The 22215-nt window shown below is 40.6% G+C and overlaps 1 protein-coding gene across 3 annotated transcripts in view; it reads left to right on the top strand.

Annotated features, from left to right (window-relative positions):
- The window catches only part of ALKBH8 (alkB homolog 8, tRNA methyltransferase), a 47293-nt gene that overhangs the window by 12406 nt on the left and 12672 nt on the right, over positions 1-22215 (top strand). For all 3 annotated transcript variants that reach the window (XM_065849557.2, XM_065849548.2, XM_071803772.1), the window contains one exon: positions 18361-18467. In XM_065849557.2, the coding sequence (XP_065705629.2) occupies positions 18361-18467 (107 nt within the window). The remainder of the gene's footprint in view (positions 1-18360; positions 18468-22215) is intronic.

The following is a 22215-nucleotide window of genomic DNA, read 5'->3' as shown; positions in this document are numbered from 1 at the left end:
TTTAATAGAAGTTAATTTGTTTTTTCCATGGTGTCTGTTCACACTCATCTAACTTTAGTATCGAGCATGTAAGGTAATGTGATATGCTAATTAAATAAGTAACTGCAATGAGATGTTGTCATTGGAGGATTTTCCAGTGATATTAATGATACCCCATTTTTTTTAACGTTAGTATCCAGTTCTCAATTGACCTTCATTTTCTGTTCATTTTAGAAAGCGTACCACTGCTGTTTGTTTCTACTTCCATTTTTCCCTGTGCCGTCCCCTTTTCCCTCTGCTCTGTGTAAGCCTCCCATTATTTTTATGTTCAGTATATTTACTGTAGGCTAATGCAGATTTATTACCTGTAGAAGGTCCAGTCAGCATCTGAACTGTACTGAGCTAGTAGTGGCAGGCAGAGGTAGACTCTGATCTCACAAGTTTCCAACATATGCGGATGATGTAGACAAACAGGGGGAATGGAAATGGAAGAACAGTGGACTAGCACAAAGTCATGCAACGTATCATAAGTATGGCTGAAAACAGTCCATATCATCTAGTCTGAATGTTCTTGTTAGTGGTACATGTATTGCTGTGTATTCCCATTTTACTGGATAACTAGAAGCTTAAGAAGGCTGAGAATGGGTTATTGCAGTGGGTAATAAAGGTTTGACTTTTGAATCTTTCCATTGAAAAGCTATGAGTGCTGTAGAAGAATGATCTAATCTGCTACTTGTTTTTACTGACAGTGGTATGCAGATGCCACAGATGTTTGCGCTTATAGAGTTATACCTGTATTACTGATAGTGTTCTCCTGTTACAAAATATCAACTGATTATTGCTCTCAGTTTTTCTTACTCTTTAGGTGGAGAGGGGAATGTGGCTGGATATTCTGAATACTGACATTTTTTGAATCTTGAGTCTGGGTTTTAGCATCGACTTGCTTTCTTCTTGCAAGTTGTGTAGTGGATGTGGAGCTCCTGTGACTAGGGTTGAGTCTAAGGAAGGACAGCTTTGTCATGAATGTGTGACAGTGGCACATCTGTGTTCCTGGTCACTTGAAAATGGGCTGAAAGTGTTGCCAGTGCTCTCAGCCTGACTGTAAGTGTATTTGTGCACCATTCACAAAAGCGTCCGCTCTAGAGTAGGAGTGTTTGGGATTAGTTGTGAGGGTGGTATGCACAGTGGCAGCAGAGTTCTTACTACTTTTGTTCTGGAATCTCCAAATCTAGGGGCTACTTCCTCATGTGGCTTCTGCACTTGGCCTTTTCTCAGAGATAATGTGTTCTCCTCTGTTCAACTGCAGTGTTGGCTTTAACAGCATCAACACCTCTGCGCTAAGTAGCACGTGAGAATGTCGCTTTCTTTCATACAGTTTCTCTGGGAGAAGGGCTCTAATTGATCTTCTGTGCAGTTTATCCATCCTAAGTTTAATTTTTCTAATACGTGCCGAGCATTCAGAGCAGCACAACAGTAGGTAACCCCAATGTACAGCTGTTCCTATGTTGATCTAGTAAAAAGAAAAAAGTTACTTTAGTTTACTTTAGAAAAACTATATTGGTGCTGTGATTTCACATGCTCTGCCTCAGTCTCCAGCCCCAGGCTTTCTTACCCTTTCCATTTCAATTAAAAGGCTGACTCTGGCATGGATGCTCTGTTACCTCATTGATGAGGCACCATAGGTGGTGCATTTCTTGATGATTATATTACAGCACACCTTTGTGATGGGCTCAGAGATGGCCAAAAGCAGAGTGATTTTAATCACCTGAGAAATACAAACCTGGACTGCCTGGAGCATTATGATGCTGTTAAAAATTGGAATGTGTACATTTCAATCAGGAAAACAGCCGGACTTGAGCAATTTCTAGATATTTCAGGGATAGGCATTGGATACAGTCTGTTAGATAGTGACTTTTCACTAATGGGCCATTAACGCACTTTTCAGGTGCAGAAAATCAAAGTACACATGTAGTCAAACAAACCAGTGGCCAGTGAAATGCTACATTATTTAATGGCTTTTCTTTCTGGTACTTTTACAACTTTTTATAATTTCTTCAATGTGTTTCTGTGCACTTAACTCTTCATCTGATTTTAAAATGTACATATCAGTTGCAGCAATATGTGTGTTAGCTGTTTTAGGAGTGAAGGCCATTACTGTATTCCCTTAAAGCTTACCATGTACAAAATTTACGTGGTCTGATAATAAATAATCAGAGTTGCATATACAGCAGCGAACTTTGGTATCTGTCCCATCTTGTCTCTGTAGTATGACTGTTTTTTTATCTGAATAAATTAGGCTCAAAATAATGGAAAACACACATAAACGAAGTTGCATGTCTTTTCCTTTATTCTCCTCAACAATAAATGCACGTATTTAAATAAGTGTCTAAAAGAAGTAACCTTGCAGCTCAACTGGTTCTGTATTATATTTTGGCAGCTGGTGAACCAGATACTTCAGAGGAACAAAAGAAAGCAAAATGCCTCATGTAGTTTATTCTTACTAAGCTTTGTTTTATGATTGCTTGTCTGCTTGTCCTTCCAGGATCTGAGTTAGGCAGGTTCTGGTAATTAGTAACTAAAATAAATATTTTAGCTTATGAAAAAGAGGTCTGTGGCAGGGCAGGGGACTAAACACAAGTGCCTTCCTAGCCTAGTGCCTTATTTATCAGCATAGGTTCTCAAACTTGTATCATCTTCACAGAATCACAGAATTGTTTAAGTTGGAAGTGGCCTCTTGAGGTCATCAAGTCTCAAGCAGGTTGGATAAAGCAGGTTGTCCAAGACTCTGTCAAGTTGTCTTTCAAATATCTCTGCAGATGCTGGACTTCCTACAGTTAGGTCCATATCTTTTTGGCAGTGGGAAGCACAGTCCAGTCCCAGTACTGGACACAGTACTCTAGATGCATCCTCACCAGTGCTGAACAGAGAGGAAGGATCACCTCCCTTGAGCTGCTGGCAGTGCTCTCCCTGATGTAACCCAGGAGGCTGTTGGCCTTTTTTTTTCTGCAAGATTACACTGGTGGCTCATGTTCAACTTGTCCACCAGGACCCCAAGGTCCTTTTTGGCAAAGCTACTTTCTGTTCTAGCTGATCAGCCCCCAGCATGTGGTGCCTGGGGTTATTCCTGACCAGGTGCAGGACTTTGCAGTTCCCCATGTTGAAGTTCTTCAGGTTCCTGTTGGCACCACTTCTCCAGCCTGTCCACATCCCTCTGAATGGTGACACAACCATCTGGTGCATCAGCCACTCCTTCCAATTTTGTACTGTCCATAAACTTGCTGAGGGTGAGCTCTGCCCCATCATCCAGGTAATTAATGAAGATGTAAAATACTGTTAGCCCCAGTGTGGATCCTGGGGTACACCACTAGTGACATGTCTCCAACTGCAGCCTAAATCACGTGGTTGAGAATCAGTCCCTTCCTCAGTGGCGAATGAGTTTATCCAGTAACAAAGCACTTTGTACTGTTTTGTCAGAGGAATCATTGTAAGTCTAATTTGTTTCTGCAGACTTGATTTATGTTGAAAAAGGAATAGCTCTTGGCATGTGACATTTATGTTCATTTTAAATATGAACAATCTTGAGAAGAAAATAAGTGTGTGATTCTTCACAACACAGTGTTTGTCTTGCATTAGAAAACCTAAAGCAATCCAAATTCTTACGCTTCTCTGAAATTAGGTGGAACTGTAGGTGAGAGATTTTCTTTCCTATCAGTCACATGGAACAGCTTTGTCAAGAGACACAGAGAAACCAAGTGGCTCAATTTTGTTCTAATTGGTGCAATAAGTTGTGTTTTGGAGAGTTTACAAGACAGATTAAACTTGATTTGAAGGAGAAAAATCTCACTCTTACTTTGTACTTCTCCCTGGCTTATAAAAACCACTAAATAGTTAGAGGGCAAAGCAGTGAGACAGGTGATGTGTCTTCTCCCATAATACTCCAAGAAAAGTGAGGGTCTTGAGCTAATGATTCCTTTGTTTGTGACCCATTTCTTTGGCATCTTCTGGTAAACTGCAGAATAAAGTGAGACTTCCGGAGTGGCCTGTGGGCTTCTAATGGCTTTTTGTAGATCACCACATTCACCCTTTCTTTATAGGAGCTGAAAAACTGAAAATATTAATGAAAGTCAGTTTCAGTGTTATGTTACTTTAATTTAGAAGTTGTCACGGTAGAAGAAAGGCAATGGGGTGAAATTAGTTCAGAGTGATTTTTATTAAGCTTAATGGTAAATGATATGTCCTATGTCCATGGATTTGAACAAAGTATCACAGTATCACAGTATGTTTGGGATTGGAAGGGACCTCAAAAGATCATCTAGTCCAATCCCCCTGCTGGAGCAGGAACGCCTAGGTGAGGTCGCACAGGAATGTGTCCAGGCGGGCTTTGAATGTCTCCAGGGAAGGAGACTCCACAACCTCCCTGGGTAGCTCTGTTACCCTCACTGAGAAGAAGTTCTTTCTCAAATTTAAGTGGAACCTCTTGTGTTCCAGCTTGATCCCATTGCCCCTTGTCCTATCATTATTTGCCACTGAGAAGAGCCTGACTCCATCCTTGTGGCACTCACCCTTTATATATTTATAAACATTAATAAGGTCACCCCTCAGTCTCCTGTTCTCCAAACTAAAGAGCCCCAGCTCCCTCAGCCTTTCTTCATAAGGGAGATGCTCCACTCCCTTAATCATCTTTGTTGCCCTACGCTGGACCCTCTCCAGCAGTTCCCTGTCCTTCTTGAACTGAGGGGCCCAGAACCGGACACAATATTCCAGGTGGGGTCTCACCAGGGCAGAGTAGAGGGGAAGGAGGACCTCTCTCGATCTACTGACCACCCCCCTTGTAATACACCCAAGGATGCCATTGGCCTTCCTGGCCACAAGGGCCCAGTGCTGGCTCATGGTCATCCTGTTGTCCACCAGGACCCCCAGGTCCCTTTCCCCTACACTGCTCTCTAATAGGTCATTCCCCAACCTATACTGGAACCTGGGGTTGTTCCTGCCCAGATGCAGGACTCTACACTTTCCCTTGTTAAATTCCATCAGGTTATCCCCCGCCCAACTCTCCAGCCTGTCCAGGTCCCGCTGGATGGCAGCACAGCCTTCTGGCGTGTCAGCCACTCCTCCCAGCTTAGTGTCAGTCATTCCTGTTGAGAATTTTCTGTATTTATTTGAATTAGGTGTTATTTTCAGTGCCTCCATTTGGTGTCTCTAAAGATATGTAATTTTATAGTAGTTCATCTTAGGAGCCTGACCAAGTTTGCAGCTGTCTCAAAAAATCCCAGTTAAAGCCTGTGTCAAATTTCCTTTGGTAGATGTGCAGCAGGAGCTTGGTCAATATTGAGATTTTGTTTTTCCCCTTTTCGTAATTTCCATTTTACATGCTGTCACGTAAGCCTTGATTGATTAGAATTGTAGAAATACAGAGGTAGGTAACATTTCTATGATGAGCTAAGTAGTGCTATAAGCATATCAAACCAATAAAAGAATTTTCCCTTCCTGGCTGTAGATCTTACCCAATAAACAGTGGGTGACACCCTGCGGTCCCTCCTCATCGGCTCTGCCCTGTTCTGTCCAGTACTGCTGTGGGACTGTCCTGACCTCGTGCCAGAGAGTGAAGCACAGTTGTAGTTTTCCTGAAGAGTGTGTTGTGTTGGCACCATACTATGATTTATGTTGTTCTGTCTTATTTTCCTAGTATCCAGCCCTGATGTGGAAGCCCCAGGTTTGTCATTCTCTGCCCCTTCGCTTCTGCATTTCCTTCTTGAGTGCCTTACTCTGCTCTGCAGCCCTGTGCCTTGGCCTAGCAGAAGCCTGGTATAAATACGGAGAACTGCTGTGATGCTCTGGCCATGCCCCTGACCTCATGTCTGTGAAAGGGAAGCGTCAGGGTTGTGAGTCAGAATTGTGGCTCAGAGTTAAACAGTGGGGCCATGTGTAGATTGTCGTTGACCTCTGTCTGACTTCAGTTCCTCTGAACACCTGTTCATCAGGTCTTAGCCTGCAGATATTAAGTGCCTTCATTCTATAAAGAAAACCTGTGACTCTCTTAAGCTTTGAAAGCAGAGCAATGTTACGAAGAAAAACTCCACTGGGCCTTTTGCAATATGTATTACCAGTGGTCATCCTAGAACTGATAGAATGAGGTAACCTAATATTACTGATCTCTCAGACTGATAATTAACCATTTTTTCCTACACTTGTTTCTTATCTGTTAATCTATTTCTAATCTGTCTTGGTTAACAAACATGAATCTGTAGGTGTCCTAGCAGCAGCTGTTTCTGTAATAGCTTCTTGAGAGAATTTATCAGAAGCCTTTAGAAAGTCTAGATTGTGCCCAGCCTTTGACAGTAAGCACCTGTTTCATGTCTTGTATGAGCTCTAACAAGGCGGGGAGGCACTGGAGATATTGTTGTGTTAACTTTGTGGTCCTGCTCTTATTTCACTTTTCTTGGTTAGTTGCTGATTCTGTTTCATTTACTCTTAAAATTTACATTGCATTATTTTTCTTTTAAGAGAAGACAGAAAACTTCTTACCTGTTTAAGGAATTACTCTGGTAGTGGCTATACCAAAGGTTTTCCTCTGTCTGTGCTAGCAGCATGATTTTAGTAGGTGAAATACTAAAAATAACAATTGATATTTAAGAACAGATCGGATTGGCAGAAATAAAATGTCTCTTGACCTAAATGGGAGACATTAATTTTAACAACTGCAACCTAATGCTGTGTTCAGAAGTTTGTTCAAGTGAGGCTGGTAGGATTCCTGAAGCTCAGCAGTGTGCTTTCCAGATCTGTAAGACAGGTTTCTTGAGCTGTACCCTTCTTATAGTAATGGATTTTATCAGTTCTTGAAGAATAGTGACTTGCAGTGGTTTCTGTATTATCTAGATGGAAATCCAAAGGCATAGTATTTATAAATATATACCCAATTTAGTTGTTTTGTTCCGTTTAAAGTGGTATTTCATTTTTGGAAACTGCTCAAGAGTTTCTCCTGAGCACCACAAGTTAAATGCATCAGGCTTCATAAATCTCTCTCTCCTATTTGCATTTATTCTGTATAAATATGTCCTGTGTGTTTCTTTCTGTGCATCCCATACCATAAAGTACTATCATTGAGCTTGGATCAGATACAAGACCAGTCAAAATCAAGGGAGAAGTTTCTGTTGATGTAACTGAATGTAGAATTGTGCCCTCTGAGATAAGCAACAAACTCTACAACCCTTCATGGGAATATTTATAACAATCTTACAGTATTTTAGGGGAAAGGTGAAAATTCGGTGGCCATGCTGTTCCGAGTTTTATCTTTATGCTGGATTACTCTTTTCCATTTGCATGCAGGATTCGATTAACGAATATTCATGTGTCCTGCTGATCTTCTGGTCAGTTATTTTAACCCAGCTTTCATATTAATTGTTCAGAAATAACCTATTATGTAATATTTAATCACCTCTTTCCACAACCTTGGTTGTTTATAGGCTAACTCCCTATTTTAGCCAAAGGTAACAACCCCAAGACACCTACTGCATGCAGGTAGTGCAGACAAGCATTTGTTTCTCTGCTAACCAATCTATATTGGCACTGAGAGCCTACAAGAAGAGCGTTTGGACAGAATTGCCCTCAGAATGATGATCCTGGCCTTCTTTCTCTGGAAGCTGTATGGCAGCAATTTGTTGAAAAACAAGACAGCAGGGTAGAGATCTTACCTTCTCTGCTACCTTCTCAGCTACTTAGGAGGAGCAAAATCAAAGTTAAGCAATGACAGAGCCTGTATTTTAAAGTTTTGTATGTAAAAATATGATTTTTTTTCTCCCCTTTCATCTTGGTGAGACATTACAGCTTCCAGGTGCCTCGTGTGAGTTGTCCCTGTGGTAAATCTCCAAGGTCTGGCGTTTACTACCAGTGGGCCAATACTGGGCAAATATCTCTGCAGAGCTTTGTCTCCTGTCTCCCTTTTTGTGGAATTGTACCAGCCTTCCTTCCTCTCCACAGAAGAAAGAAACTTATCTGCTGTGCTTTTCCATAACACTGTCCCCCACCACGCAAGGCCTTCTCTCTAAATGGGCTCACATCTTGCTTTAGCACTGAGGAGGGAAGGGCGGCTTGCTGTTTGATCGCTGTGGGATCTCTGGTCTGCAGAATATGCTGTGACTTGCTGACATGTTTCTTCTGGGTCTGCTGGAGTGGGAAGTTGCCTTACTCTGTTCTGTGCAGCAATTTTGTTTCTTGCATGAGGCCTATTACTCTGGCTGCTGAAAGGGAGGACAGAGCTGTGGCCCCTCCTGGTTTGTGCCACTTTGCTTTCTCCATGTCAGTTGGTTTTAGCATCGTGCATTTTCTTTGTGTCATTGTAGAGAAAGGTATGTGAGAAGAATGTTCTCGCTGCACTTCTCTGGACAGTTACATCAGCAGTGTGTTCGAGGTGAATGTAGAAAGAGAGACAAAAGAAATTGCAATTAACAAGAATTTGACAATAACATCCGCTCAGTATCACATAGAAAAAATACAGAGAGATGCTATGAAAAATATTATATGGTTCCAGTTAGTTTTCTCACAATTACACCAAAATCCTACTTTGAGTGAAACACTTTCTGAAATGTTTGAAGTCTGCAGTATGGCTTACAGTTTTCTGACTGTGGTCATAGCTGCTAAATAATGAAGGAAAACTTCTGCAGATTCCTATACCAACTTGATTCTGTTTTAACATAACCTGCTGTCTCCAGGATATTTGCCGTTTTTGAACTGTGCTTATTTTGTATGCTGAGGCAGCATCATTTCATTTCCAGTTCTCAGACATCTGGCTGTTAACAGCTTTTCTGTGAAACACGAATACAGATATTGAATTTTTCAGTGGAAGCAAACGTACTCTCTAAAAAATATCTTGTTATTGCTGACAATTACTAATTGATTTTCATGTGGTAGGAAATATGCTGATAGATTAAAATTTTGAAAAAATATAGTTTGTGATATTGCTCTCTTTAGGCTAAAACCCTTTTTTTTTTCCCTATTGTTCTGTTTCACTCCTCCATGTACAATACATGAACTGCTTTTCAGTGGTGGTGGCGTGGATTATTTTTTTAAATATGAAGTTGCTGTTTATTCCTGTGAAAGATATGATCAGTGTAATAGAAGAAAATTAGCAGAGCATTTAAATTTACATTTCAATTAATATTTTTACAGCTGAAATTATTTTTTAATCAAGTTTTGGATTGTCGTTCTTGAAACAGTTCAATTTTTTTATAGAAATGTGTGTTGTTGTTTGAGTAGTTACTAATTTCTTCTTTAAATAATTTTTTGATTTCTGAAAGGGGTTTATCAGTGAAATTTATTTCTATTCCACATGTTATTTTTAGAAGATCAGCACTTGATGCATGAAATGGAATCCTGGTGTCTGCCACAAATTAACAGCAAACAGGCTGAACTCTGGGGTATTAAGAAGTCATTATCTTTAGCTGTTCCATTTCAGCTGTACTTCAGTTCTGGAATTCAATAAAAAAAATCTAATTTCATTAGCTAGTGATGTCATCTCTATTGTCATAGGAGCCTATTTTAGGACTGTGGCAAATTTCATGTAGAAGTAACAAGTGGTCAGTCAATAATAATAATCACAAGTGGTCTATAAGCAAAGAAAGAAGCTTGTTAACCTCCTGCTGTGGTATATTGTCTCTTTTGGCTTTCAACTGGACTTCTATAATACCAGCAAGTGTAACAAATGGGGTTTGAAGTCTGTTTGCATTTATACTATCTTTACAAATATGTGCGTTTTACATGCTCTATTTTTCCTTCCAGCTATGTTGAGTGTTTCGAAAGTTTCTCCACAGAGCTTTTGTTGCTGTAGAGTTGACTCTGGAAATTTTCATTGAGGAAGTGGCAATTTAGAGCAGTTAAAAGTGCACTGGAGCCAGATCTGTCAAACCTGCCACGCTGATAAACTTGACAAAAAGATTCTGATTCCAACCAGGGGAAGAGACGTCTCTTAGCAGAGACGAGAGTCGGCAGCAGCCTCTTGGTGCAGTCACAGCAATGCAGATGAAGCTCTGGTCTGTTCGCTGGGGCAACAGCAGGAAGGCTGGAAAGAACCAGGGCTGAGGTGCAGCTGAAAACAGTGAAAACCAGAAACTTCACAGTTCCTCATGAGATTTTCTTGTCCCTCCGCTGTTACTGTGTACATCTCTCTGCAGTGCATGTTCATGCAACTACTGTAAATTCAGGTCCAGATGCTGAGGCTGTGGTAAAGCCCTTTTGTGTAACTTGTCTGCAATATACGAAACTAATATGTATTATGTTGCTAATATATATTGGGCTAATGAACATATGGAGACAGTGAGAGAAGAAAGAGATGACATTGCTGGTGGTGAAAATCAGCAGTGTTGGAACACTGCCTATCCAAACTTCAGAATGTTTTTTCTCTTTGATTGTTTTACCTGCTTTAAAATAACACCTGTATGCCAGATGTGTCATACTTCTATGGGCTGCATTTGTGTGAATTGATAAAAGTTTCTTCAAATGATTTTAAAACAGTCTTTCTGTGTCATGCTGTGTTTTGAATTATAATTTATGTCCCTAGGAGACATCGTTAACCGAGAAGATGGCTTTCATTTCTTCTTTATTTTTTTGGTGTTGTGTATTTTTTATTTTTGTCTAATAAGGAATGACTTTTCTTTATGTATTTAAGCCATTTCTGTAAATTCACAACCAGATCTTTATTCCTCAGTAGATTCCCCTTTTGCAGTGAAGATGTAGAGGATTAAGAAACAAGCCATATGGTAGTTTCTATAGCAATAGATTAGAAACTGTGTCATGTCAGCTCTTGTGAGGTATGATGCAAGAATTAGTTCATGAGGCACAGTTCACATGTCTTGTATTCTGGCAATTCTCTGTTACTGTGATGATCTCTGGGATAGTTGTTAGATGGAGCTGTGAGAAGAGCTCATTGACCTTTCTTTCAAACTCAGGCTGAGTAAACACATAATTTCATCCTTTTGAATTACAGATATTTGGCACAGGACTATATTTTCATACTACTTTCTCAGTCTGTAGAGAGCAAGATTGTCGTGATAATAGTGCAGGTTTTAATCAGGCAGGACTGTTTTAAACGGAGTTGAGGCATCTGCTGGATCCATATTTGGGTGCCTTATTTAATAGCTTGTTGTCAGTGGTATTCAGTTCAGGATTAAAACACTGAATTTTAGTGTTTACAAGGAGTTATGTATATGTGCACTGCATGACTGAGGTCCTCTGTGTTCAATGGGGGCTGAGTCAGTCCAGCCTAAAGTAGACATCTAGTGTCTGGTTTCACAGTTTCAGATCCCTGATAGGATTTTAAAAAGTCTATACCCAAACACAGATGTCTTAATCTTGAACTGAATTGACTGTTCTCACCCTGTGACATAGTTAGGTTGGATTCCTGTAATACAGTGTTACAAGCAGAAAGCTGAGACCCGCAGAGGTCTGATGAACAACCCCAGTGTTTGTAAAGAGTGAGGGAGGACGGTTTTCCACTCTATAGGCTTGTGAACACACCAGATGTTTTAGCCATGCCTTGAAATTCTCTGAACCTATAAGGACTTGGGCTGTTGTACAACAGCTGGTGCTGCACTAGTGTGTGGTACGAGTGTTACCATGATGTTTTCACAAAATGTCAGGGATTGGAAGGGACCTCAAAAGATCATCCAGTCCAATCCCCCGGCTGGAGCAGGAACACCCAGATGAGGTTACACAGGAAGGTGTCCAGGTGGGTTTTGAATGTCTTCATTCCATGTTTGGCAGTATCACTCAGGCAAGACCCCATTTGTCCTGTATCAATAATTTTTTATGTTATGTAGAGGCCCTATTAGCAGTCACTTAAATCACCTCTGTTGTACAGAACTTGCAGTTAAAGGTTATAATGTTTAATGACAGGTTGATAGATAGATCAGATAATTGCTGGTTATAATGTGTGTTTCCGCAGACGTTTTTAAACGATTGATGATTTCAAAAGGTGATATGCTCTTTTTGAATTCTGAAGTGTTTCCTTTTCGACTTGGACACTGAAAATCTTTTCAAAAGGTGCAAGTTTTTAATGTGTGAAAGAATTACAGATATGCCACAGCACCACATGCACAGATGTGTATACCAGAATCCTGCAAATGTCATCATACTTGTGTATAAATTTGTACTCATTACAGAACAGCCATGTCTGTGTTGTAAGGACTTGTTTAATGGTTTCTTGGTAGGCATTTTGTACAGTTTTATTTGCTTTCAAGACATAGAGTAATTAAGTGCAAGTCTGAGGAGATGTATTTGATGATGCTGAACTGCTTTCGTGTGATGTTTGGGCGTTAGATCTTGAACAGATTGAGCCTTCTGGAGGCCACTGGCATCAGGATGTCCAATAGTCCTCTTGTGCTCCTCCTTTGAACTGTATTCCATTAGAGAGCAAGTGATACAGAATCTCGAAAATTTCCTTTGGAAAAGAGAATGAGTGTTTTCATATACTTGGGGCACATTCTGCCCTGGTGTAGATGGGTGCAATTCTCTGTATATCAGTGTAGTAATACCCACAGATGTGAGGGAGGACATATGACTCAAAGAATGGAAAATACTGTAGAGGAGGCTAAGTCAATAAAAGAAATGAAATGAAATTAATACCAGCAGCATTAGCCTCTTCCTTTCTGTGTCCTGGAAGAGTTTAATCTTAATCTTTAATTTATTAAAGGATGAAAATGGAATGTTAGCAAAATTGAATAAATGATGTTGTTGAGAACTTCAGTCTTTGTCTCTGAATTCACAAAAGGACATCAAGGTCATATGCTGAGCTTGAATAGCATTTTCCAGAAAGAAGACCTTTATACCTGTGGTGGCAGAGAGGGAGGAGGAGTGGTATTACAGCTATTGCTTTTTACTGTAGGGATTGAAAGTCTTCTATGTAGGAATCTAATATTCAGCCTTGACAGGACAGGTATTGTCCTGACGTACGAAACAAACTTGATAGTTTCAGAGTTAGTAGGAACAGGCGTATTTGATGGGTAGTCTTTAATAAAGTTTCCTGTGTTCTTTTAGTCTGGCTGTTCAATCAGTGAGATGAAACAGTAACCCTGGATTTACAAAGAGGCATTTGAAACACAGAAGAGTCAGCTTGAGAGGACATGTGAGTGAAACATAAAAATTTGTAACAGCAGGGAGAGGATTTGGAGTGGGAACAGCAGCGGTCAAAAGTTGGTGTGACACTGCCAGAAGTACCACCAGCATCCCAACCCCGCCGAGGCTGCGCAGAGCAGCTCAGCTGTTGGACACTGTGAGGAGCCAGCAGCCAGCTAGTGGGGTGACTAATAACTTGTAATCAGTTGGAGTTGGTGAACCTTAAGAGATGCATCCCTGGGTACAAAATGAGAGTGGTGTGTATTCCAGCTTGCTGTGACAAGACCTGCAGAAAACTGAAAGCTCCTCCATCCAACAGGACTTAGCTTAGAAACTGCAGTAGTTTTCCTCGTCTTGTGCACTGCCCAAATCTTGTAAAAGGAGAACTTGTGTCATGGAGTCAATGGCATATGTACTAGGTAGGAGAGACAGTGGTATGCTGTTCAGTGGATACACTGTCCTTTGTGAGGTTATCAAGAAAATCATAACAAGGTGAGACCTCAGAGAGAGAAGAATGAAGTACTGTTGATAGAGTGAAGTAGGTTTTAAAAATGTATAGACTAGCCTTCAATTAAGATGAAGAAATAGGTAGCTACTTAAAACAAAACAGAAAATTCAATAAGAGAGTAATGCATTGCATGGATGGAAAACTGAATATGTTTTTTGAAGAAAGAAAACCTAGTAAGTATATTAAGAATCTGACTAGCATCACCATAGTGTCTAAGTAGATAAGCAGGCTTAGCAGGAGGTGGTAAGCTTTGATGTAAATCTGATATGGGGGAGGCCTGTGCATATGTTGAGAGGTTTTTGAGGTAGGCAGGACTGAAATATTTCATCATTGTGATTGTAAACGTCACACTCATTTTCTGAAGGATGGCTAGAGACCATGATACAGGATGGAAATATCAGCATAGGTTACATAAGATAAATTTCCTATGACGTGGATTATTTAGAGAAAATAGTCCCATTCTTCTTCCCCTTAGAATTCAACACTTTTCCGAGTTCCAAATTTTGGAATTTTGCGTGGTTTTTGCAGTGGAAGGCACAGTGTATTAGTTCTGGGTTGCCTCAGTCCTATGTGAGCCAGCAGGCTCTTGTCTCTGCACAGAGCCCCACTGTGTTGTTACGGCTCCATGTGTGGGCTTTAAACCTCTCAGCTGTCTTTGAAGTAGACATTCTTTTTCATCTGTTTTACATGTGGGAAACTGCTATGTAGGCTGATAATGTGTCTTTGCTCTCTGAAAATTCAGTAAATAATGTCAGAGCCTAGAGAAGCATTCCACATTGTACTTTTTTTAGCTTTAGACTATGTTTCATCTAAGGCAGTCTATTAACATCAAATACAGATTGCATCAGAGACAAAGCTTAGAAAAACAATGTTGTCATTTCACACTGTAGCAGTAAAATCCTTATCGACATTGCCCTTCTAGCCTCATTGCATTATTTCTCTTTTGCTCTTGGATCGTTACTTATTAGATAGACCAGTCATTCACCTCCATCCTCCTGCTCTTTCATGGAGTGCAGAACCATCGCACTGAAAGGCGGTGCAGACTTCTAATTCCCTGAGGAGTTAAGAAAAAACACATTGCTGCCCTGTTTCTTTTATGCTGAGTTCTTTTCTGTTTTTTGCGTTTTGCTGTATTTTATGCCACAGGAACAATGTTTGTGATGTGAATATCTCTTTGATGTTTAGCCAGCCCCGAAAGCTGTTTACTGCTTCATATGCTCCCTCGTCATAAACACTCTCTCTTAAACATCCGGCATCATGTCAAGTTATTTAAAACCACAAGTAGGTATTATTAACTGTTTGTTTCTTTTAAGTTTTTTGATATATTTAGAGAGACCTTTTTCTCCATAGTACAAAGGAAGAAGGTAAAAGTTGTATAAGATCAAAGCACCCACTATTTTTATTTTTTGAATGTAATCTGTGGATGATGCACCATGGGCTAGCTGGAAATTTGATCTTTATTGACTCTGCCATCTAAGAGAAAAAAGAAAATGGGTAAAAACGAAAATAGTAATTGGAAGTATCTCCTGTGGAGCAAAGCTGTCATGAAGCAGATCGATTCAGCAGTGGCAGAGTTGCTTTATTGATCGAATCCTTAGTAAATTAAAAAGAGGACCAAATGCGTTAATCTTTTGTGTGCGTGTGTGTGACAGTGACAACTTAGAATGTTCTGCCAGGATAAAGACACATATAGAAGTGTGGGAATGTTATCTACTTCAGTCAGTAATAGGCTTTTCAGAGATAAGAGCAGAGTTCTTCAAAAACCCTTCTGGGTTAAATATTCTTTACTGTACTGTAAACAAAAGATATAAGTACTCTTGCTTGATTTCTTCAAGCGTTCAGGTGCAGTTACTCTAGATAAAGGAATCGAGCATAGGAATTGCGCTAATATACTTCAAATGTTCACAGTGGGTTCCTTAAATTTGGTTGTTGGAATAGCAGTGTCAAATTTGTTTTTAATAGAAAAAGTGCAAAACTTTAATGTATTCTAGCTGAGGATCTTGGCTTCATAAGCAAAAGTCAGTTTTGAATTTGGATTTTTGACTCTTCCAGTTACTGCTAATTACTTAATGTCATTGCCCATTTGCAGGTAAATCCTTTATTTATATTTTCCTCGCCAAATCATCATGGCTTGTCATAAGGATGAAGTTCATTGAAAAGTGGAGCAGCCATATGGTGTGAAATGATGGTGCACAAGGTTTTCCTCCACAGAAAAGTAGCGAGCAGGGGCAGAGCTGGGATCCTGTGCTGCTGAGGACTACACTTGCCAGATGTTACGTAGATGAAAATCTGCTTTTCAGCCTCAAATTCTGCATAGTCAGAAACTTTGTTTCACATATTTCTTGTTGGCTTAGCATAGCTGAAATTTAGCCAGGAGGACATACTCTCCTCTTTTACTCTCTATTTTCCTGCCAGTTCTGCCTGAAAATCCAGTTGCCAGGGATAGTTTTGTGGCCTCTCATTCCTAATGTGCTGTTACAGAGCACTCTGAGCATCTGCTGTTTTGGATGCACAGTTATTAACAGGACAGGGTTTGAGGAACATCTTGTGTGAAGAGACTAAGGGTCCATGCAGCTGGTGAGGGAGGAGGAATTGGAGACACATGAGGTAAAGCAAGGAGCTGGAGGCACTGCTTCCCAGTGCTTCAGATGGAGTCCCCAGCCTGCCTCACAGAAGTGAAAGGGAATGAGGTCTCCTCTTCCAGGCCCTGAAGGGAGATAGGAACTAGAATTGTAGGGGAACCCATAGAGGTCTCTTCATTGATTCTTGGAGAAAGTGTAGTTCTTGAACATCATCTGCAAGAACAGAGCTTTATAGCTACTACTGTCTCAGAACGAAGGACAGTGGGGTAACTGAGCCTCCCGGAAGGAATCTGGACAGACTCTCATGTTCAGTTTATTCTGCCATACTTCCAAAGAACCTGGTCTCTATCCTGTCCCCTCACACCTTTCCCCCAACAGCAGTGAGCCAGAGAGGCAAAAGACAGACTGAGATATCTCACCTATTCCATGCAACCCGTTCGCTCCCCGTTTCTTTTCCTGCTTTTCCTTTCCCTACTTGCTGGTCCTGATTATTTGTCCTCTGGTTTTATCTCCTTAACAGGTAGCTATGTCTTTTTACAGAGGCTTGCACCTAGTTATGCTTTATGGGACAGCCTCCCCATCAGATCTGTAAAGCCACTGTGCTTTGCCTTCCTCACCCCATGCTTCTTTGAGGATACCTAGAAGAAATTGCTAAGTGCAAGGGAAGGACTATATTGGCAAGTTGCTGCCATTCATCTATTTGTGTAGCTATTGAAGCATTTCACAGTCATTAATCAGACCTTACAAGTAGGCTTTATTCCCATTCCCCCATATCTCTCTTCCCCTTTCAACCCCACTGTTCGTCACTCATCATTTCTTGCCTTAAATTTAGATAGCTCAACAGAAAGAGCTGTGTCACTCTATGTGGGTGGTACTACAGCATAAATAATTCTTTTTGTAAAAATGTAAATGCCACTGCAGTTTGCTCCAGTGTGCACAACATTAAATAGTAAATGTTGTAAGTAAGTAATTTGTGGTGTTTAAAAGTCTTGCTTGTTCAGTCTCTGTCTTGCTGTTTCTTGTGCTGAATGACTGATCATTGCGCCACCGTTTTCTTTGTTAAACGCATCTGTATGCAGAAGCAGAACTGCTGCATTTGTTCTGATGTGGCATACTGTAGTAAATCGGCTTTTAAATTGCATATTTAGTAGGTTACAAATCAGGTGGCAGCACTTTCATGGTGCTAATTCTCTGGTGTAGCTGGAACTGCTGACTTGAATAGTTTTGACCACTTTTCTTTTTTTGTTAAGTCTTCTGTAAGTCGGTTGACTTGCTTAAATGACCTGCTCCTTATTTTCCACAGCAAGAGTTTCACTCATTTGGGAAATGTAAAAGGGTAACATTCTTAGCCCAAGCAGAAGCAAAATGCAGCATTGCCATCTGGGCTGTGAAATTGGAATAAAGCTGAAAGTGTTACCTCAGTAGATTGCCATGGCTAGAAGCCAGGTGGCAAATAATGAAAGGGTGGTCTGGTGGTTGTCATGTTAGTCAGGATTTTGGGAGACATGTGCTGCTAACCTCCAGGAATGTGGGCAGGCTGGAAATTATTTCTCTCACGTAATACTGGTTATCTCAATGTTTTCTGCCTACTCTGGGTTAACTGTCTCTGCCCAATCTGCTGTGAATGGATAGGCATTTCCAGAGGGTGTAAGGTCATTCTGTGTCACTTAGCTCTACATTTTAGACTAGGATGAATAAATCACTCTGTGGAGATATTTGTCTCTCTCTGTATGGCCTTCACAAAAAGACAGTAGCTGACTGCCTTACCCTGGGTACATAACTTTCAGATGCCTCAGTTACAGCAAAAGAGCCCCCTCTTCCTCTTATGCAGTTGCCTTTAGTTGTGGAATAGTAATCCTTTCCTACTTCACAGGTACCCACAGAGATTAAATAGTGCTACACTGTTCTCGCAATGAAAACTATTACTGTGAAAATAAAATATATGTATATATATTTAGTGTTTTAATTATCTATATACGCACATACATTTGTGACTGCCTCAGATTTTTGAACACGGTGCTGAAAGGGCACTTTTGCATCCCTGAGGAAATACGTAGCTGCTTTGTGCCAGTGTTCTGATGAACACATTGAAGAGGCAAACAAAGCTAGGACTCGAGAATGCCTGGCATGTATATGAAGCTCTGTAAGTTGTGCTCGTTCACAGTGGCTGGTTTTCTCTTTTTTTAGATTGTGATGGATTTCAAACACCCCGATGGCCACACAGTGGCAATTATGCTGCCCCGATGCAGTTTATTGGTGATGGCTGGAGAATCCAGATACCTGTGGACACATGGGTATGTGTAAGAGTCCCTGCATTGCTGATAATAGAAGAATATATATTGTTTATTTGCTTCATTAATGACATTCTGTATTTTAAATTGCTCTGAAAGAAAGTAAAGTTCTATAATTATTATACAAATTAACTCCTTTGCTCAGATGCTGTTCAGGTTAAATTGAAAAAACTGGGGATTTTAGGAGGCTAATTGCCAGTCCCTGAGCTGCAGTTTCTTGCTGCTGTCACAAGTGAAGTTTCACTTGGAAATTGCTCTCACTTACATCTGCAGTGTGAAAGTCCTCAATGACTGTGAGCTGGCAAAGAATTGATTGTAGTGCAATTAGCTTCACCATTTCCTTTCTCTCTTTTCAGCCTACAGCTTTTCCCATTGGATCACATATGCCAAAGGCTTTAGAAAAGGGCTGGTTTGAGAGAGTGACTTTGCCTGCACAGAGGGCATGAGGGTGACAAAGGGGAATCTTTCTGCCCTCTTCCCAGCTGCTTTAGGGATGCTTTAACTACTGATAAGTCTGCATTGTACTGAGCAGGTCTGGGATCCTGGAAAAGAGATTTAATGAAATATGTCTTGAGGCTTTGCTTATTTTAGAGTTTAAATACATGCTTTTTAAATCCCACACCACCAGGAGATGCTTACAATAGGAGCGATGAAATAGGCAAAAAGGCTAAAACCTTGCAGAGCTCTGAGAGTGACAGTAGGGCACTTCAGGAGAATATGGAAACCCTCATACTGGACAGAAATGCCCATGGTAAATGTTTCTTCCTTTGTTTGACCCAAGCTATCACTGGTTACAGCAGTAAACTAGAGACACTAATTACATTCTGTGCAAATTAAACATCAAATCCTTCTATTGGCAGAAGATTTTCTGCCTTTTAATTTTACTGTTAATTTGTATTATGAAGGGTGAGTATGAACTCCCCAATGACCTTTACATTGTTTTTATAGAGCACTTATACCACCTGTATATTCCCTCATTGAATTAAATAGTTGTACAAAACAGCTGGTATTTCAGACATGCATCATTATCGAAGCCGAGGGCAGGGAAGTCCTTTGGTTTTTTGGTATACAAGACTGAAAGCAGATACCAGAGGTATAAGCTTCTTATTCTGTCCTGTCAAACACTGTCAGTTGTCTTTTGGAAAGGTTATCCACAATTCTGAGAGCATAGTGCTGTTTCCATGTGGCTCACCAGGGGAGCCAAGGGGCAGCCCCCATCCCCGGGCATCAGGCAGCTCCGTGGGGCTGGGCTGGGCCATCAGTCAGGGGTCAAAGCCCTGATCAGTGTGGCACTGACAGTGTACAGGCACAGCTGGGACGTGTGAGGGGCTGTATCTGGGACAAGGCCCAGGGGCACAGCCTCTGTTTAACAGCAGCTCCCAGGGCCACCAGCTCTGCTCTTCCCAAGCTGGGCCTGGACAGCCACACTCCCTGGGGAAGGGACGCAGGGAGCTTGCAGCGCTTGCCAGCAGGCATTCAAGTTGGGTACTGCACCTGTCTACCAAGAACCAGAATTAGGTTATTACTTAATTCACTTGTACCTACCTTCCAGTCATGGTTGTCTTTTGAGAACCAATGGCATAAGCTATGTTTAAAATTAAGATCCCAGGTCTTTCTGCTGCTATGTAGGTTATTCCTGTACCATTGCTTGTCCACCTTTACTACAAATTGTTTTTCTGTATATTTTTAAAAGCAGTAGTGGATCAAGATACTCAACTGGAGTAAGCTTTCAGTTGTGCTAGTGGAGCATGCCGTTGTAATCAACAAGATTAATCATCCAACAAGCAAGTGTAGTTAATTCACTGGCATACATTACATCAGGATGTATTTAAGATCATTTCTGATGCCTTTTATCTACTCAGAAGTCAAACTAGAGAGGAAAAAGTTCAGTTTTGGAATTATTCTGGAAAGATTTCAATGTCTATATTTGGATAGTAAGGGAATTAGAGACTTCATTTTAACTCGGTTAACAGAGTACACAGGAAAAGGACTTTGTTCTCTGGAAGAGAAACATATGGTTAAGAAATAAGCTATATAATGTCATCAAGGAAAGCAAAAGATGTGCTCTCTGTGAGAGAACTCTGTGCCAAGCAACACAATGTGCAGCATTTAATTTTTGACATTGGGAATCCTGTTTTTAGTCCGGCCTTTATCTAGACTTTTTGCTCATAGTATAGGCAAAAGGAAATTAATGTGGGTTGAAACTAGAACCTTGAAAAATATTTACTTCTGAAAATATGAACTGCTGTGCTTAGCGGACTGTTGAAAGTACAAAAGAAAACAGAAAATCTGCAAATTTGGAATTTGAAGTTCTCTTGCCCCTGGAGTCTCAGGCATCCTCAGCTGATTATTTTATCATAGCTCCATTGTCTGCCACAAACAGGGCAGTTCTTGATTAGATCCCAGCCTTTCCATGGCTACTTTTGGGATATTTCTATTCTTAGGGCTATTCCATGTCTCCTCTTTGCAACATCTAGATGGTGCATCAGTGTGCTGCTTCCTGATTTCCAGGCAGAAAGGACCTGCGCCCTTTTTCCCTGTGACTGCATTAGAGACGGGCGTCCCTGTGGTAGGGGAGATGCAAACAGCAAAGCACAGGAGCACTGTGCAGGCTGCCTGCTCAGCATCGCATCGGTCTTCTTGGTTAAGTACAGACACTGGGCAACAGCTTCATCTTCCAGTAGAAATTTGAGATGAGACTAAATGTTCTACTGTATTAAAAGATGCAAGACACCTTTTCATACTCCTTTGGCTCAACCTATGAGGGTTAAACTCAGCTAACCGATATGTAAGTCAGTTTTATACTGAGAACTTGTCCGGCTGGGAGTCAAGTACTTTGCAGTCAGCAGCTCTGAAGGGGCTTCTCTGAGAGGCCAGTTCCTTAGAGATGTGGTGGTGTGTGGGGAGTGTGTGTGTTATTGTTGGTTTCTTGTTTTTCTGGTAGTTCTGGTTTTTGTTGTTTTTCTTCATTTGCTTGTTTACTTCTTGAGGAAATTTTTTCATTAATCTCCTTGATGACAAAGTTCAGGAAGCATTTCAGTGTGACAGTAACAGCTTTGAAGTGCTGAGCTATTTCCCTGAGGAGTTTCAGTGTTCTTCGAAGAGTATCTAGTTTTCCCATGTGCAAGTGATGGGAAACTACATGTGGTTGTTTCTACGTGTGGCTGGTTCTCTTCTCCCATGCTGTGTTTCGCATTTTAATTCCTTGTTTTCCTCTTCTCAACTTGGAGATCTCTTTGTAGAGATACTAAAAATTCTTGGATTTGGAACTTTTTTGTAATGTGAGCCACTCATAAAATTATTTGAAACTTTTGTCACTCCAAGAAAGTTCCATATCACTTTCATTTTATGAATTATGTCCTTGCAAAGATCTTTTTGTGTTCCATGAAGATCACTGCCAAATCCAGAAGTAGCTTAAGAACCTCTGCTCCCAGTTTGCTTGATAGATTTTGGTCAAGAAAGGTCTATAGCAGAGTTTCTCCCTTTAGGCATTTTAGCAAATCTCACAAATGCTACATTCTTTGCATCTCATGCTGTCAATAAATGGAAAACCAATTCTGCCACAAAGCAAAATTCCTTGGAGAGGCCTGTTTGTAACTAGAAGCTTCGATTTGCTAACAGAGCTCAACTAGTTCTATGCTTTTATACCCTTAGCCACCATCTTAACAGTGTATTTTATCTTTAACAAATACATATTTTTAATATAAAAGAAATATAAAAAAAATATAAGTCCTAGCAAAATAAACAATCA

The sequence above is a fragment of the Patagioenas fasciata genome, chromosome 1, assembly GCF_037038585.1.
Source record: "Patagioenas fasciata isolate bPatFas1 chromosome 1, bPatFas1.hap1, whole genome shotgun sequence".
Classification (NCBI taxonomy): Eukaryota; Metazoa; Chordata; class Aves; order Columbiformes; family Columbidae; genus Patagioenas; species Patagioenas fasciata.
The sequence above is the reverse complement of the archived record's forward strand: the minus strand, read 5'-3'. Positions and strand labels throughout refer to the sequence as shown.